The sequence below is a fragment of the Carassius auratus genome, chromosome 47 (genome assembly GCF_003368295.1).
Source record: "Carassius auratus strain Wakin chromosome 47, ASM336829v1, whole genome shotgun sequence".
Classification (NCBI taxonomy): Eukaryota; Metazoa; Chordata; class Actinopteri; order Cypriniformes; family Cyprinidae; genus Carassius; species Carassius auratus.
Window position 1 is genome coordinate 5,666,402 of NC_039289.1, and position 19,214 is coordinate 5,685,615.

The window sequence follows — 19,214 nt, forward strand, 5'->3', positions numbered from 1 at the left end:
TGAAGAGTTGATGGTACAATTCACCACTCTTGTATTTTGTAATGTTTAAGGGATGCCATGTACCCTGCAAACCGACATGTAGATATTTGTATTTGATCAAAACTTAGTAAGTTTTGTGACGGACAATGGGCTCAATAGTTTGAGGTTGTTGTCTTATTGGGGTGAGAGCGGTTGCCTGTGCCTGAAATAAACCCCTTGTCTTTTCTGTACTGTTTTTCTTCTTCTAGATGACTCGCCCCATCCAGGTGAAGCCAGCTGACAGCGAGAGCCGTGGAGGTAGGTTGTCTTGTTCTTTTATTTTTTTTCTTGATGTATCTTTTGTATGAACGTTCATGAACTTTACTCACCTTTCTCCCTGCTGAATATATCAGCAAATCTGCCCACCAGTGTTGTGTTTGTGTTGTGTTTTGGATGCTGGTCCCAATAATGAGATCTTTGTGTACTGATGAACCTACCAGGCATTTAGACTTTTATTAGTTCCAAAAGGATCGTGTTGGTCGAAAACTTTGCATGGGGTCTTTTCAGCAGGGCTTTTACTCACCTACCTTCCTATCTTTACAATTCTCTTTCTCTAGCTCTCTCTCCATCTATCTGATGGATGCCCAGATTATTTAGTTTAATTAAGGAGGCCGTAGTGCTAGTAAACGGAAGGGAAGTGGCTTCTGCTGCCTATCTAACCTTGCTCCCCCTGCCAAACCCATTACCCGACACACCGTAAATTAAAAAGTAATTAGCTTAGATATTGAAATGGGAGCCCTTAGCCCCAGACCCCCAACTCGATGTATGGTCAAATCAAGGTGCATATTGTAAACAAAAGGTGTAAATGCCATAGGGATAGATGTTGGGGGGAAGGTAAAGAAAGGTTGGCCAAGGATGCACAACTTGCCTAACAATCAATTATATTGCAGGACACTTGCCAAGACCCTTAACTCTGGGTCTCTAGCATGTGATCTGCTGTTTACTGTAAATAGATCCATTTATAACTCACACAAACATCCTGTGGTGGAGGATTTATTGAACTTGAAAGTTTTTTATTCTTATTCTGATGGTCTAAACCATGCATTGACAACTCTTCACCTGTGGGACCACTCTCCCCGCAGATTTTAGATCAAGCCCTAATCAAACACAGCAGAACAATCCCTTCAGGATTAGTAAAAAATTAGGTGTGCTTGATTAGATTTGGAAACTAAAATCTGCAAGGCAGCGGCCCTCTGAAAATAGAGTTGCAGACAAAAGAATATTTAAGGGAATGACGTAAACCATCAGGCATGGGTCAACAAATTCTCAAAAAGTTTTCACTTGCAATTTTTGGAAAATGTTAAATGTCAAAGTCCCACATCCAAATGGTCCATCCCAGCAGTAGACAAGCAGGCCTTTGTAGAGGAGATTGATGCATCATAAAACCCCATCGATTTTGCCATTAAAGAGGTGTGTGCTCGCATTGACGCTGGCACTTTGCTGTCTTTGGACTTCCCTGTGAGTGGCCAGTCTTAGCGCTCCCTAGACACCCACTGGGTTTCCTTGGGTCCCTTATTGTCTTCCTCTCAGTGGCCATGCTGGAGATGGAGAATGTGCTTAGGTCAGGCCCAATAGTTGCACATCATCCTAAATGAACAGTTCAGAGTAGCACCCCAGGACCAATCCAACACCATTGTGACTTTAATGGTTTCCAGGGATTTCTTTCCCAACCCTAGGCCAATCCTAGAGGGTCCTGCTTTGAAGACTTGCTACTGCTTTAGGCAGTGCTTGCTACTGTAGCTATATGCATCAATGCTGCCTTTTTCTTCATGTCCTCTAGTCCCTAAGGTAGAGGAGGATCCATGCGTTAGAACTTAATTATGTTACTTTCTCTAATTCGAGGTGGCACCCGGATGGACACTGGTTATTCCCTCGGGTTCAAGTGGGTTGACTTTTGGGACCCTCAGTGGCTCCAGTTCTAATTATGCTCATAATCTCATTAAGTGGTTGAAAGGTCACCACACCTGTTCAAAGAAAAACAAAGGAAAGACCTTCTAAACCTCATGGAACCTTCCCCACGAGGGCTTTCTCTCAGTGGTTATTAAGGCTATAGAGCTAATGTGATTAAATTGTTCTTCTAGATGTTTTTATTTTTTTTATAAATCAATACAATCTGTATGGTTTAGAAGGAATCCCCTGGATGGGTTACTTGACATGCTGCCTAGTTAAAATAATATTGTGGGTTATCATTAAAAGAACAGTGTACTGCCTGATAAAAGTGAGTATTTTTGAATTCATGAGGATGTCTTGAGTGGTTGTAACCATTGCAAACCACATGCTTTTGGCCATGAGCTAATATTTCATGCCTTGCTGTTTGGGTGGTTCTTGTACCAAGGCTGTTTTGTTAGCAAAAATTTAAAGGACTTCTGCCCAAGCAAGTGTGTCCATGCTGAGCAGAAAAGGAAGGGAATTTGAAAATAGAAATTAAAGTGGGTTTGATTGACAACTCCCTCTGTACCATCTGAGCCTTTTTATATTAGTCCTCATCTCCAGATAACAGCATGTTTGCCTTATTGAACACTTTTCTATCCTTGCTCTGTTATGCAGCATGTGTCATTAAAAGAGCTTTGGGGACAGATTGTACGCTCACATACACACCCGCTCTCCCTCTCCCTCTCCCCTGGTATCTCTGATATGAAACAGATTGATTTTGCTTCACATGCAGGCCTGATGACTGGCACAGGCTGGATATAAAGGTGGCTGCTATTGCTTTTTGAAGGGCTGTTCAATGCCTCTCAGAGGCATTTGAGCCCTAACACAGGATAAATTAGCTTTAGTCACTTTGATCTTCTACCCCCCATAGTCCCACCCATTTGAGTAAATACCCCTACACCAACCATCTTGCCTTTTTTAATGGGATCATCTCATTCATGGGTTTCATGTCTTAATTTTCCCTCCTAGCCTAGAAATAACATAGAATTACTACACATAGGCCAGTCAGTACAGTATATGGATTTTCCAAAACTCAGTTCATGGAAAAAGTTATTGATACGTGCGGGTGATCCTCCATTTCCCCTTAATCACATGTATTCTGTGCATGTTCTTGTGCATATAACTGACATATTAAGAATCCTGCCTTACATTTGGAATTCAATTCCAATTCAATGTCAAATGAACATTTTGCCACAGTCTTGCGCTTCAACACATATGGAAAAACATGCACATGCTCAACCTCTCAGATAAAATGGAACAGGTCAATTTTCCTCTCAGCGCCTTGACTAACTGCTAGGTTCCACTCGTGGTTAAGATTTAGCTGCACTTCACCATGCCTGCATTATCTTCAGTCTAAGGGATAGTGGGCATGATTGCATAAATTTGCTCGAATGTGTCAGTCAGGGGTAGATGTGGAGTGTGTCAATGAGTGGGGTGAGCTCTGCGGAATAATGAGTTCATCGGAAGGACCCCTCTTTCAACATGCACATGCGTGCTAGCTTGCATGCTAAAAGAAGTTGTTGGTGAAATAAGCTTGTAATAAGCACAAAAGGACAATAACGGCAGAAGTAATTATAGCTTTTTCTCAGAAAAGAGAAAAAAGGGTTCCAGATTACTTCTTTCAATTACAGTTTGCTGGTTCATATTTCTGACAAATATATGCTAATCATCTTCACACACAAACATTGGCTACGTTGCATGTTTAAAACCCCATCCACATAGCTGTGAGTATTCTATGAGTCATCTATACACCTGGACTAAGAATAAAGGTTAGCTTCAAGATATATTCACATAGCATTTCTATCAGAGTATCAATGTTTGCAGTAGCATTAACAACTACATTTGGCACAGCAGAAATAAAGTAGCTCAAGATGGATACAGTAATGGCATGTGCTCTGTAAATATATAGTTTTCACCCAAACATGGAAATGACCCAAAGATTTACTCACCCTCAAGCCATTCTAGAGGTGTGTATGACTTTCTTCTTTCAGACGAATACAATCTGAGTTCTGGCTCTTCAAGCTTTATAATGGCAGTGAATGGTTGTTGAGATTTTGAAGCCCAAAAAATGCATTCATCAATCCATCCATCCATCCATCATAAAAAATGCTCCACACAGCTCCGTTGGGGAAATAAAGGCATTTATGTAGAAAAATATCCATATTTATAACTTAATAAATGATAATCTGTATTTTTAGTTTGCATTAGCTTTAGCGTCTACATTTGGGGGATCAGAAACGAGGTACTTTGTATCTTAAGGTTTCCAAACATTGTAGAAGCAATTTGACTTCAATTAACATTTCAAGCCGGCAGGTTCCCAGAAAGAGGACGGGCACCTCAAGGAACATCTTTCAACTGCTGATTTTCTCGTCATACTCTGTCTCAACATGCACTTAATCGCACGCGCGATGGTCGGAAATTCATTTCAGCCCGCCTGTGCACGCGGACCACCAAAGGTTACTGTTGAACACAAGAAGTAAAGGTCAGAAATCATGTTTAGTTTTCCTCCAGCTGCGAGGTAATTCCAACCAGCAGATTGTGTCCCCGCCGAGGCAAGGCAGAGGAGCCTGGCGCAGAAGGGCGAGCAGGCACAAGGTTATCCAGTCAGTAATGCCGCCACAGCCCCTTTGCTGTCACCCCTAATAAGAACTGCTCCCTTATCACTGCTACAATCACCTTGAGAAACAAACTCTTCTTGCTTTTTCCTTAGAGAAAGGCATGGACAAAGAGGTGACAGGGTTTCAGCCTGCCATTCTTATAATGGTTTATCTGCCTGGATCAAGCGGGAAGAATGAAGATAGGTTGATGGAACTTGTTTTCCTCTATCTCAGACTAAAGAGTTTGGAAAACACAAGTCAGATTGAATAGCGTGGATGTTGCTATTTGTGTTTTCTCTTTTCACACCAACCATTAACACTACATAGAATCACTGGTATTGCTTCTAGGTTGTTTAAAGCGACAGTTCAGCCATCCGTGTGAAAAAAAAAGAAGATTCTGTCAAGATTACTCATCATCATATGAAGCATCTGTTGCATATGATTGCTTGAGAACATTGTTCTTACATGTATACTCAGTGTTATCGGGCGGCTGTTGCTAAGTGGGCCAATGTGGTGGTTGATTGCATGGGATCTGAAGCGAGCTCTTGAGGTGTTCTGATTGGTCAGACAGGCCAAAAAAAAGCGAGGTCGAATCACTGCAATCACCAGCCTGCTGCCTCTCTCAACACTAATGACAGTCCTTCATATGTGGCCATCTCATTAAAGCTATCATGTTCTCCAGCGCCACACACACTCATGCACGCACACAATACGTCTGGCATATTTAGGACACATGAGGACATATTTCATCTTAAATGTCAAAAGCATGCCACAAAAAAATAAAAAAATAAAAAAACGGTCAGTTTCACCTTCTTACACATGAAGGGCAAGATAGATTTGGGGATCCACTTTACACACACATGCACACACACACACACACACACACACACACACACACAGATATACATGGCTTCCATATGTGGACATATTATTCGGTTTTTTTTTTTGATAGATACATTATTAAATTGTTAAATATTTAATAGATTGAGTTCATATAGTGCTCTTAATTTAGAAGAAAATAATGTTCTGTTGTAATAAACAATAACGTCTAGTCAATGTTTTATCTGCCAGAATGAAATTATTAGTTTAATTGCAATATATTATTTATTAGATATATGTGTGTGTGTGTGTGTGTGTGTGTGTAAATATATATACACACACAAATAGTGTTATATTATTATTATTTTGAAATATGTATAAATAAATGAGATTTGCAATATTGTAATATTATCAATATGTAGTTAATTGTTTATACAATTCGAAATTATTCAAACCTTTCTGCTTTTTTATTGTCATTAAGGTATATTTATAATGTTTATTTAACAATTTCTCAGCTTTGCCCCATGTAAGTTTTAAGATCATTGTGGGTGTATTTGATCCCCACAACGTAGGTAAAACCTGACCTAGACACACTCATAAAATTGAGAAATGTTCTTTATAAAACAATATTACAGACACAGTAATGCCGACAAACACAAACAGAAGTAGTGCAGTGTCCACACAGTACAGGGTAGTGCATTGGAGTGTCCGAAAAGTCCAGATGGGGCGGGCCAGAGCCGGGCGCTGTGTGGGGAGAGCAGCTCCTTTAGCAGATGGGAGGAGATTAGGACAGAACTACTTTGAGACACAGCTCATCCTTACACACTGCTTGCGAGTCTTACATCACACACGCAGACACACTTTTTGGCAGGCCTGAATATACCTTTTCCGTGGCAAGTGAGCATACTCAGCCTGATGAATATTACATGCAAAATCCAGGGATGGATTACAGCACAGCCATCCTTAGACATAATACGAGTCAGAATTCAGATTTAGTCGGCGTGTTGCATTTAAAAACCCTTGTTTATTTTTTCTGTATTTGCCTTGCATTTGTACACTATTTTCAACTCTATTTTCTTGCACCTTGGATTGATGTCACAATGTAAAGAAACTAAAAGTGAAAAAAAAAATGACGTGACATTCAGCCAAGTATGTTGACCTATATTCAGAATTCGTGCTCTGCATTTAAGTGCACACACACAGCAGTGAACACACACACACACACACCCGGAACAGTGGGCATCATTTATTCTGTGGCGCCTGGGGAGCAGTTGGGGGTTTGTGCCTTTCTCAAGGGCACCTAAGTCATGGTATTGCCGGCCCGAGATTCGAACCCACAACCCAATGGTTAGGAGTCAAAATCTCTAACCACTTGGCCACGACTTCCCCTAACTGAACTGCGCTCTTGCCCACCTCTTTCAACCGAGCCAGGGACTGCTAAACTATTTATTAATTTAATTGCATTAATGTTATAAGTTAAGATTTACAATCAATATTTTAATTGCTACTATGTAAAAAGGAATACTGCTGTGAAAAAGCACCTTATTTGTTTAAATAAGAAAATAAACAATTTAAATAATTGTTTAAAGAGTGTGCGAACCAAATGTTATTGCACTTTTGTTCATATAGCAGTACTTTTAAATGAAAAAAGTGCACAATACACTACTTTTGAATGCATTATTAATTTTATGCATAACAATGTGATTAATCGCGATTAAGAAAATAATTATCGTTGCCCAGCACTAATATATATATATATATATATATATATATATATATATATATATATATATATATGTGTGTGTGTAATTTGTTAGTTCATCCCCCATCATTTCTGAAATTGGCACCGGTTCGCTGCTATAATGTGATTCTTGACTAGACTAGAGAAAAGATGCTCGCCGCTGTTCTGTGCAGCTTTGTGCCGCAAATACAAAATTCAGCGCAATTCTTCTTCCTAAAGGGCGAAAATGTCTTGATGGTGTTTGCCCTTTCAAATAGCTTTCCCCCCACTCCTTTTTGCTCTATTTGTCAGCTAGACCAGACGCGTATCATTTACAGGTACATTATTTATGATGCTCACCACACCTCCTAAAATACCCCAGCAGCAGACAGACACCAGACCTTGGCAGATACACATGGGAACTGCGGGGACTCTCATGCACCATTAAAGAGAGCCCATGCTGTTTCAGAAGGCAGAGCAAAAAGCCTTTAAACAACGCCTGCTCGCTAGAACCGTGTGTGTGTGAGTCTGAGTGTGTGTGTGTGCGTGTCATGTTGTCCGGCATGGGCTGCTGATTACCCCGCCAGGCAAGGCAAATGAGAGTGCAGGTAATGGAGAAAGAAGTGCTCACTAGTTGGTTGTAAAAGCCTCGCAGTTAGAAGATCTGTAACCTTTGCTGTGAAGCGTGAACAAAACGTCCAGCACATTAGCATCGATAACTGTGCTCTCGCGTTATGTACCTGTGGATTTTCTCATACTGGCATGCTGTGAAGAGAGTTTGTCACACTTACTAGTGCTCAACAATTAGGATTTTTATCGTTGATACGGTTGGGCCAGCAATTCAGATTTATTACTTGTTCTGCCAGTATTTTCATTGAAAAAATAAATAAATAAATAAACAAAATGATACATACATATATATATATATATATATATATATATATATATATATATATATATATATATATATATATATATATATATATATATATATATATATATATATATATATATATATATATATAAAATTATTTTAAGTATCCTATTTTTATTATACTCTTTTTTTGTCTATGGTTCTATGGTTCTATTTTGTTGTAATATGGCATTTAAAGGCATGTGTTTTTTTAGCAACAGATTTTTTTATTAGTTTTTTTATCTTTTTAATATTAATTTGTATCAAAAGACTAATTTCTCTATATATAACATGTATGTTTTAATTTTATATTTAATAAAAAAATATATATGTGCAAATTATTATTACCACAATAATTAATTAGGTTTTAAAATAATTTATTCACTAACAGTGCATACAAACTTTTATTTATTCATTTATTTATTAATACATTTAAATTATATGAATAATAATATCATTATGATATAATTTAGTATTATTACTAAATTCTATAAATTCTTAATTTTTCAATCAATCAATTAATTAAATACATTTACAACAGCTATTATTATTTTATGTTTTACTATTCATTTATAAATTCTATGTATTATAATTACATTCATATTCGTATGTATTTCATTAATACTTTTTTATCCAACAGTAGCTGAAAATTATACAGATATACTCCAAATCCATATCACTATCATTATTATTATTTTCTGATAGTTCCTATTGCAGTGATTTGATAACATTTTAATGTTCAGTGCATAACAGAAAGCCATCATTTCACATTTGCAAAGCATAAAAAGATATGTACATAACATGAAACATTAAGTAACAGCAATAAAGTGTTAATGCTAATCAGTGCCTATACAAGCTTAAGTTCAGAAGCTTATTGTCCATTTATATTATTCTATTTTTTTGACATTTCAAAAGACAAAAATTGCATAAGGTTCACTTTGTGATTTAAAACATCGTCTAATCCAAGCTTATGTGTTTTTACTTGCTCCGATAACAAGGTCTCTCAAATTCTTGAAGAAACATCTTGTCCCAGAACTAAGCTCGTTCTCCTTGTAATAAACATGATGGGACAGGGAAGAACATGAAGGTATTGGAATAAGGCTTCAAATGCTTGCAGTTACCTTTGGCTACAGGAACTCTGACCTGACACCTGAACCAATCTGTCTGGAGAGCATGAACTTCAAAGGGCACTTGATGGCAGGGAAGGCTGATTGGTAATGGCTTTTCACTTCAGATTAGCTTCTCTGATGTGAGCTCATGACTAATAACAGAGATGCACTGGCATAAAAAGGTACCAGGATCTCAGTCTTGGAAAGGACTTAGCATATGTGATCCGTTGAAGAATCAATGCTTATGGCCACATGCAGCTTTCATTGCCCAAGGCCCTCCCATGAGGCTGTTTGACCGACATGTCAAACAACCAATCACAGTTTGTTTCGTTTAGCGGAACGTTTCTGGGCCAGGAAATGCCACCACAATAACAGACCAGTGTGTAAAGCTCTCGGACGTATTTTAAGGATCCTGTGAACTTTCAGTATTTTACATACTGTTGAGAATCCATCGTTTAGTTGATCCTGATAAGCGCTCGTTGTCGCAGTTGTGAACACGAAGGCTTTATTCTTTCGTAAGGGGGTTTGGCGGCATGGCATCTTTGGCGGAATCTTTGGCAGGACGTTAAAGAACACAAACTCACATCTCGCGGAAATCGTGTATACTGTATGTTCCGGACTATAAGTCGCACTTTTTTTCATAGTTTGGCTGGTCCTGCGACTTATAGTCAGGTGTGACTTATTTATCAAAATTAATTTGACATGAACCAAGAGAAATGAATAAAAAATGAATCAAGAGAAAACATTACCGTCTACAGCCGCGAGAGGTAATGTAGACTGTAATGTTTTCTCTTGGTTTTAAATAAATGCGATTTATAGTCCAGTGCGACTTATATATGTTTTTTTCCTCGTCATGATTATTTTTGGACTGATGCGACTTACAGTCCAAAAAATACGGTAATTCTACCAGTCCGATGATGACTTTGAAACTGTTTCCACTTTTGTGTTTCGTATGCATTAGAGACGTATGCCAATGGTCCGTGGTACCGAAAATCCTATTCTTATGTGTAGTTTCGACAGAAATAGTAAGCACAGTATGCTATAGGAACACCGCATTTGAGATTTTATTTGTAAGGTTTATGAATCATTTAAGAGGTCATTTAAAATGATTCATTGATACAACTGACTCATAAGAGTCATTCATAAAGGAAAATATTTCTGTCACATGCTAAAAATGGTAATTGTGACTTTTTCTCACAATTCAGACTTTTATCTGTACACCTTATGTGTTTATGTCTCTCAATTTGGACTTGCACTCAGAATTCTGACTTTCTCAAAAAAAATTTTTTTTTTTCTTTCTATAAAGTTTATGCCTCTCAATTGTGTTTTTGTTTCTTTCACGTGATAAATAGTTAACTTTGATTTCATGCTAAAAAATTTTTTTTCTTCTGTTTAAGTATTTATTTTAAAATGTAACCAATTCTGAATTCCCAGCCCTAGTTAAAAAAACAAAACTCCATATTGTTGCATAATTAAGAGGGTTAGGGATTAAGTAAATATCCATAAATTAAAATATGTTTTCAACAGATGGCACAACATTATTCTGTAATAAATTGGTTTGAAAGTTTTTTGAAACAATCATTTTTTTCCCCTCCAGTTCATTTAAGAGAAACAGAATTGCATTTTCTAGTTCTTCATGTCTATCATCCACATGGATAGAGTAGTTCGGTAGTATTTTGTTTTATTTTCACCTGAGATTCTGAAGGGGAAAAAAAGCCCCAAAAATCTCTTTAATGCATTGCATAGACTCCATTATGGACATCTGTCTCCTATTAATGTTGTGAGGGACTAAGGGAGAAGCAAAATATGCTTAAAGGAGAATTAATTTAGGGGAATGCAGGGACTGATTCAGAATGTTAACACAAAACCTTGAAGTCTCTGCTGGAGCAGTAATGGGCAAGGCCAATGCAATCTGGAGAGGCTTTTTAATCCACACCACACGCCTGCTGTAACTCACAGCTACTGACAACAAGCATCAAACTGTGATCTATCAAATCAAGCTCCGAGGACTGAAACGTCCTGGCTGCTTTAAAACTCTGAGGCAATGCTAAAAGCTTTAGTGGGACTGTTCCTGTCCCAGGCTGAGTGGAAACTCCTAGCTGTGAAACGCCAGTGTCTTGCCAGTTACCACCCTAAAATCTAATGGCAGTTCCCTTTGGCAGCTGTCAGGTCATGTGTCCACTGCTTTTCTAGAGGTAGTTTTGGTACAATCTGCATTCTTGATTTTGATCTTCATCTCTACTATTGGGTTTAACTGTGCAGACACAGAAAAGAGGTCTGCTAGTTGGCAGACGAGTCAGGTGTCCAACGGCTTCTCCATTGTGGGAATTTATTTTTTAGTATTTCTTGATTTGCCTCAGGATCATCTGAGGTGTTTCACAGCAGAACTGTGTCCCGTTCTCACTGCAGGAGGGATGTGGCTCTCTGTTCGGCCCCTATCTGGATGACAGTAATGAAATGTGAAAGGGAGGTAGTCACAGATGACAATATTTTGCTCTTGTTGCGGATGCATCCTCCAAACGGGACCTTCCTCAGTCGCCGATGTTCTGTCGACAGCGTTCAGGTCTACATTCATCTCACTTCCATAACACTGAATTTATTCTCCTCTACAGCTAAATAAGACATGTAGCTACAGGAAAAAAAGAATAAGAAGAAGATCCACCTTCCTTTAATAAACGATAAGCCACTATGTGACCTTGTTTAAGCAACCTGCAGCGACTCCAAACCAATTTAATGTCTGTAATCTGACATATTGTCAATATTTCTAAATTCCAATGCAATACCGAATGGGAAATTAAAAAATATATTTAATAAAATTATTTTTATAGGTTGTGAAATTTGGTTATTACATATTATGATGAAAAATAAGAAAAAAAATTTTTTTTATGTCAAATCATATGAAATGGAAGTTGTTTTAATATTTTATCCAAATTACATTTTGATAATTTCTTTTTTTTTCTCTTTTTTCAAATATCATGTGTTTTATACTGTATTTGTTAACAGTTTGTTTTTCAGAACAATCTTTGAATCTTATTTTGCATGATGAACCGAAAAAAGAGTCTTAAATCAGAGCATTTAAAGAATCTTTTGTAGAGTTGAATATGTATTATAAATTATGAATATTTCATATAAATTAGCATAACTATTATTAGAAATATATGATTACAAATTAATCAAATGCATTGTAAATATACATTATACATTATAATCATAAAAACTTTTATTATGTATATATTATTTATTAAGTGTCTATTAATGTTTTACTATAATTATAATTCCTTATCTTTTACAAATTATATGTATATAATGTATATATAAGTGTAAAATAACAATATTTTGTTTTACCAAGAGTACATTTAAAGAATAAAACAGTTTTACCTGTATAATACAAACTATTACATTATCCGAAATACTGTATATGATCACAAAAAATCTAATATATAAATTTATTATATATATTTAATTACAATGGATTTTAATATCTAAAAAATATGATATATATTGTACTTTTTAATTATAATTTACAATACTATTATGTATAATGAATTGTAATTTTTATCTAATAATACTTATAAATGAATAATGTTCTAAATTATATATATATATAATTTAGAACATTATTCATTTATAAGTATTATTAGATAAAAAATACAATTCATAATTCATAATAGTATTGTAAATTATAATTAAAAAGTACAATTTTCAGTTTTCTAAATTGATAATTGTATATGCCATGCAAAGCTAATATGGCCATACATTTAAATACAACAGTAACTTCACATGCATATTGCACTAGTATGTACACTAGCCAGGTGTTGCCTGGGGTTTTCTCCACCTATCAGAAGAGGCGTGTTTGGAAACAGGAGATGTTGGCATGCTCTGGATGAAACCAGCTGGATTAGGTGTGCCAGACATGCCACAAAACAGCTTTCTGGCACAAACCTGTGCCAACCTGAGATTGGCACTGGTGCAGATACACTTACAAGTCGCGTGTTAACACAGATGAAGAGCCTTTAAGACCATCTGCAGTGTTAAGATGTCAAATGGGGTCATAAGCAAAGGTCAGATGATGTTTTTTTAGCCTTTTCTATGTTTTGAAAGTGTGCAGGAGATGAATTCAAAAACACTTGCGATGATAAATGCATCCTAAAAACAACTTTTATTTTGTAAGGTGAGCTTATTTGTATAAATTTATCAGGCTGGCATTAATTATGACTTCCTTATATTTTCTGTTCCCCGGCGATTTATTTAAGCAAATAAAAAAAATCATCAGGCAAAGTATGAAACTATTGCAGCTAATAAAAAACATACTCACCTTGCTGAAATCTAAAGTGCGTCTCTAACTGGTGTGAAAGCACTGCCAGTCTGCTGCAAATTAGCACAGTTAGAGAGTGTTCACTATTAGTCTAAACATTTCTGAAGGCACTTTGCTTATCAGAAGCCTGTACGTGACTTGCATGATTCGGTAGTTCAACAAAAGAAGTTCAGTAGTAGCTGCGCTGCAAATGTAAAATAAGAGCTTTATGTCAAAATACCAACTTCAGTTTTAGTCTAGATCGCATTTCCTCATCTGAAACACATCCTTTTGTGCAGTATAATTTCTTTTAATTCATTTGTATAGTATATTAGCATTACCCTGTTAAAAAAAAAAAAAAAAAAAAAAAAATTAAACCTAAAATGGTGGTATTGTTTTTTTTTTTTGGGGGGGGGGGGGGGGGGGGGGGATTATGATATGATTAATTTTGCAATAGCTGCAACCATTAATGGTAGGAAGTGACCCCTCAAAAATGTTCATTTTGCCATCATTTACTCTCTCATTTTGTTCCAAGCCAGTATTATTGACTTTCTTCTTTGGAAGAAAAAATAAGATATTTTGAAAAATGTCTGTTTTTGTCAATACAATGAAAGTCAGTGTGGTCCAAGTGTTTTAGTTTTGGACCCTACTGACCTCCATTATATGGAGGGATGTAACAATTAACCCTGAGCCTGTAGAAAATCAATAAAATTATGTGACGATTGAAGTCGGTCCAGATGTTTAAGGAATCGCGATACAATTGGCTGTTGTGGGGGTTTATATGATCAGAAAAGTTTAGATGGTATTTTTTAATTTCATATCACCTTTGTATAATTTATTTTAAAGTAGTGTTTATAAGCATAGCACTGCTTTGTTTTCGGCAGTAACCAAGGAAATGATTTATTGCTGCAGTTCCATTAGTGCCACCTACTGTCGGAGAGTGAACTTGCGTTCTCATTCAGCCCGTCTGCTGATTTTGCTTATTTATTTATATTTCTTTTTTATTTTATTATACAATTAAATTTGAATCAAAAACTGGTCTGGCTGCATGTATGCAGCATCTTTGGTTAAAATTCAGCGGTTACCTCGAATTGTAAATGGAAAGAGCACAGACAAAGCCTTTGTTTATATGAAGAGATTTTGTTTATTTGTAATATTTATTTGGTTTTGGATTATTTATTTAGTTTTATTTGACATATTTCAATTTCACAAAGAAATGTGCAGCATTTTATAAGTAATAGAAGGACACCTTTCCATTTATAATTAGTCTGAAATTTCATTTTGTAAAAAAATAATAAAAAATAATAATTGTGAAATCGTATTGTTAATCATATTACACATCGTAAGTTAAGCAAATTGTCATATCCATAATTATATGGACAAAAAACAAACAAACAAACAAACAAGAAAGTAAAACAGGTTTGCCTCAACATTAAGGCCTGTGTCCACCACAGTGTTTTTTCCCGAGGCATATTTTTTCATTTGTTTTCAATGGGAGCACAGCAGTTTTTAAAACGCAAGGAGCATTACGAGGCCCTGAGCATTTATAACACTCTGAGCACTGCGTGTTCAATGTTCAATGTTCAATGTTTAACTCATCACTGTCACTTTTTAGACAGCTAACCAATCAGAGTAGAAGATGGACGGGACTAATATCACACAGACCAACCGTCACACCCTGCTTGAACTACAACTGAACAAACAGCCTAGGAGAAATTCATTTTGCTTGTCTCAGAGTATTCATGTCTTCACCAGATGGAATTCCCAGACTACCACAATTTTGTTATGAAAAACAATGCTTGGAGAAACATTTTATCCATTATGCATCTGTCATATCACTTTAGCGGATATGCCATATCATCCACTGCGCCGCAGAAGCGTTCTCTCTCAAGTGCTCACAGCTAGGTGTTTTTTGGTGGACACACACCCTAAGATGGGTGAATCTACCGGCAAGATTGTGACCAAAAGTTCAGTGGCCTGGCAACTTCCAACAACAAAATTGCCATCGATGTGTTTGTCCAAGTTTCATACAGTCCGTATTGTAGCCTAATAAAGCTGAAGTGCTGTCTCTCGGGGGTGGGCAGTGCTCTTTCTGTAATGCATAGCCCCCTGTCTGTGAGAAGATCCCAGTGCTTCTGGTCCCCAGTGTCCCCATTACAGACTGCTAGGTATTCTGGGAGGAATAAATTGGTTGGACAGGCTTTCGATGGGTTTAGCCACCATGCTGGCACAATACAGCAGATCGTCAGTTCGTTCAGGCAGGATCACATCTAGCGACGCAGCTCGACAGACGTCCCGGAGAGGAATGGTGTGGGGCGGCAGCTGTCTCCCCATAGGGACCAGGTGGATTCAGACCTCCTGGTCATTAGTGGGAGACACAGTGAGTGAAGCAACATGCTCCGGAACAATGACACATCTGCAAACAGCTGCAAACCCTGGGTAAAGTTTCTCTTCCAATTGTTTGCACCTAGCCAGATGCTACTTTGAGCGCTGGTAGTTAGCCATGTTGTTTGGGTCACTAGCTGAAGAGAGAAAACCACAGAAACTAGAGAAAGATTCGGAGATCTGCCACTTTCTACAATCTCATGACTTTTTTTAATTGAACAAGAAGTACAATTTATTTAGTTAGTTACTATTTATTTAGTCAGTGGATTTTAACCTGTATCCACCATTTGAAAGTTTGCAATGCCATAATTGTAATATATTCTGTAAAATTCATATTCAGTGGTTAAAACTAAAAAACATAATGTAAAATATTCAAATAACCAACAACATTTAATTCATCTCAAAATTAAAAACAAAAACTAATCTCATCTTCTATTTGTTTTTTTACACAGTCAACTTTGTTAATTGTAAGACAAATGATATTCCCTTTTATTTGAATGATCATTTTATTATAGTTATAAAATATATAAAAAGAGGTTTCTTATGCACTGTTGCTTCTGAAAATGTCATTTTAAAGGATTTCTATCCATTTATTAATTTATTTAAAACCAAAATACCTGTTAATACCTGCGTTTGAAGTCTATTATATATATATATATATATATATATATATATATATATATATATATAGCTAAAGATATTTTAGTAACTGAGTTGAAACTTAAAATAAACACTAATATAATCTTAATATAAAATAAATTCACAAAATGAATTAAAATCTTGATATTCAATATTTTCTAAAGGTTAAGTTCCTCTTTTCCCTGAGCCTGCATTGAAAATTTTAATTATTCTTATATTTTTTTTTTACATATAACACCTAATATAAATATTTGTACAGGCCCATTTTGTATCCTATTCATAGAAATTGTCAACTGATTTTTTTTTTTTTTTTGGCTGGACTTTTTTGGATAAACTTGTATGATTTGGTTGGCCATTCTTCGGTATTTAGAGTTCATATTATCAGACAATTATAATCATCAGAAACTAAAGAACAAGAGAGACCTAACCTCAAATTTAAAGACAGAGAATATGCAAATCAGCCTAGTGTCTACCAGGAGAAGAGTATCTGGCAACCCCCCAGAAGACCCGAGGCTTTTACATGGGCTAGAAGCTAAATTAACCTATCCTAGCTGTCTTTTTACTTTAGCACAGTTCATATATTGCTTAAATGCATCAGACAGCGGAGTACATCGCACATCTGATGTGTTTTCTTTACGGTAAACTGCCTCTCTCACTAATGGCTTGCATTCAGAGTACTCACATTAAAAATATTCTTACGGCCATGATCATTTGCTGTGTTCACAGACACATAAAAAAAGCAAGATTTAGTTATTTAAAACAATTTTTTAAATCTTTTTAATCAACCAACCAACATAGCAAATTGTTTGCAGTCACTAATAGGTCATATAGAGAGTGCTCAGTATTTATAGGCTCAATGATTTTACAACTCCACATGGGACTCGCATACATCAACCTCTCACTGTTCTATATTTCTTGTCCTGCGTCGCCCCCCAACCAGCATTCTCCCAAAACGCATTTAGAGCTTTTGCATGCATTGTTAAATAGGACTGATGGAAGCCTGATGGCCTGACCATTATTCACCATGTCGCCTGGTTAATTTGTGTGCTCTTACAAGTACAAAGATGTCAGGATGGAGCGGCGTGCTTTACCTTGGCTTCCCATGGGACCATTAATCCTCTGGCTTCTGTCATCTCCTCCAAGTCTCGGCTGCCTACTGGTGCTGCCAGGAAACTGCTGTTTGGGCCCTTTTCCATCCACTCTCTCGGCTATATTTATTCTTTGTTCCAGTCAGCTGTCATCAGCCGTGGAGAATAAGTGTAGTGTAATAAACAATGCTTTTGTGATGAAATAACAGGTGAAGCCGGAAACAGTTCTAGCCAAACATTAGGAACTCACATGGGACGCTGCAATAATACGGAGGAGACTTAAGAGGTTTTAACGATCCACTTGGAAGGTGTAATGGAGTGTTTAACGTAAATAGGTGGCGTTTGTTATGAAATATTAGTGTTGTAACATGATTTGTTGCTTTTTGGTGCCAGTATTGGTCAGTGCTATAAATGGTTTGTCAAAAATGGCTAGAAGTTACCGATGGAGAATATGGGAGCACGAGCTTTCATGTTTTACTAGTATAGAAAATGCATCATAGCATTTTTCTATAAGCATTAATTTATTAATTAGCATTTTTTTGTAACTAAAAAGTGCTTAAAATAAGATACATTTACTTTTATTGATTTAATGCAGTGCATAGTTTTTACCTTATTCATAAAACAAAAGTAACACAAAACACCATCTTTCGTGTTTTATACAAAAATGAGTTTGGGGCGAGTTTTATAATTTAAGTAATGTGCAACAATAAATTATTCACAATATGCCCAGGAATGTTTATTATGAATGTAAGTAGACTTTTAGTATGTAGTAGAATGTAAGTCATTTTATATGAAGTTGACTTTCTGTATATCAACAAGTATTTGAAGTCTAAAAATTGTCCCGGAGGTAGTAGTGAACCGTATAGAGGCTTGACCTGGGCATTTCCTCAAGGCTGTAGGTTTTTGGCATTGGGGAGGTGGCTAGTTCTGCATACTGATCCTGGGGCTTTGGCCTTGGCCGGTTGATAAGTTGCGATGTGAGCACGGATGGAGGAAGGTTGGGCAGGGGCAGTTATGGGGGATGGGGGAGAAACAGGAGAGTGAGATAAATGTGATTGGATACCTGTCCGACCGCAGCCTCTCCCATCTGTCTCAGAGTCTGCCATCCCATCTCGCAGGCGGCAGGAGGTAATTGGGTTCATTGTTCTCACCACAGGATCCCCTGGATTGAAAGCTTCATTATCTGGATAACCATGAATGTAAATGAGCCCCACGTATGCAGCCCGGATAATGGGGAAAAAATAGATCATTGCCCACAAACACAAGCACCTCCCCAACTTTCATTTGTACTTTTTCAACATATACTCCTTGTACACAAACCCCAACCCTCTTGGTGTACATATTTGCCATTTATGGACAAGTAAAGTCTATGCAGTTTTATATATATTTCCAAGAAAATTCATCTTGATTTAAGGATTTTTAAATATATATATTTTTTCTTCTGCAAAACAAGTCAATAATATTGAATACAAACTATACAGAACCGACAGAGAAGTTCAAGAAGAGAGACTGGGAATGGGATTGGGACATACCCAAGCCAACCTCAAATCCACAATCCCATGAAAACTATATAAAATGTATTACTTGCTCAAAATTTCTCCCACCAACTGGCTCAATAAGCACAAGCTCTGATGCCTAAAAGCCTCTTTATGTTGAGAGTGTTCTGCTTTAAGGGAAATTTTTATACCCAATCACTCCAT

General features: G+C 36.7%; 1 protein-coding gene across 7 annotated transcripts in view; it reads left to right on the forward strand.

Moving 5' to 3' along the window:
• The first annotated feature begins 212 nt into the window (after nucleotides 1-212).
• LOC113064903 (CUGBP Elav-like family member 5) overlaps nucleotides 213-19,214 on the forward strand; it is a 72,045-nt gene continuing 53,043 nt past the window's right edge. For all 7 annotated transcript variants that reach the window (XM_026235907.1, XM_026235909.1, XM_026235908.1 and 4 more), the window contains exon 1: nucleotides 213-276. In XM_026235907.1, coding sequence (XP_026091692.1) covers nucleotides 228-276 — 49 coding nt within the window. In that variant the 5' untranslated portion in view covers nucleotides 213-227. The remainder of the gene's footprint in view (nucleotides 277-19,214) is intronic.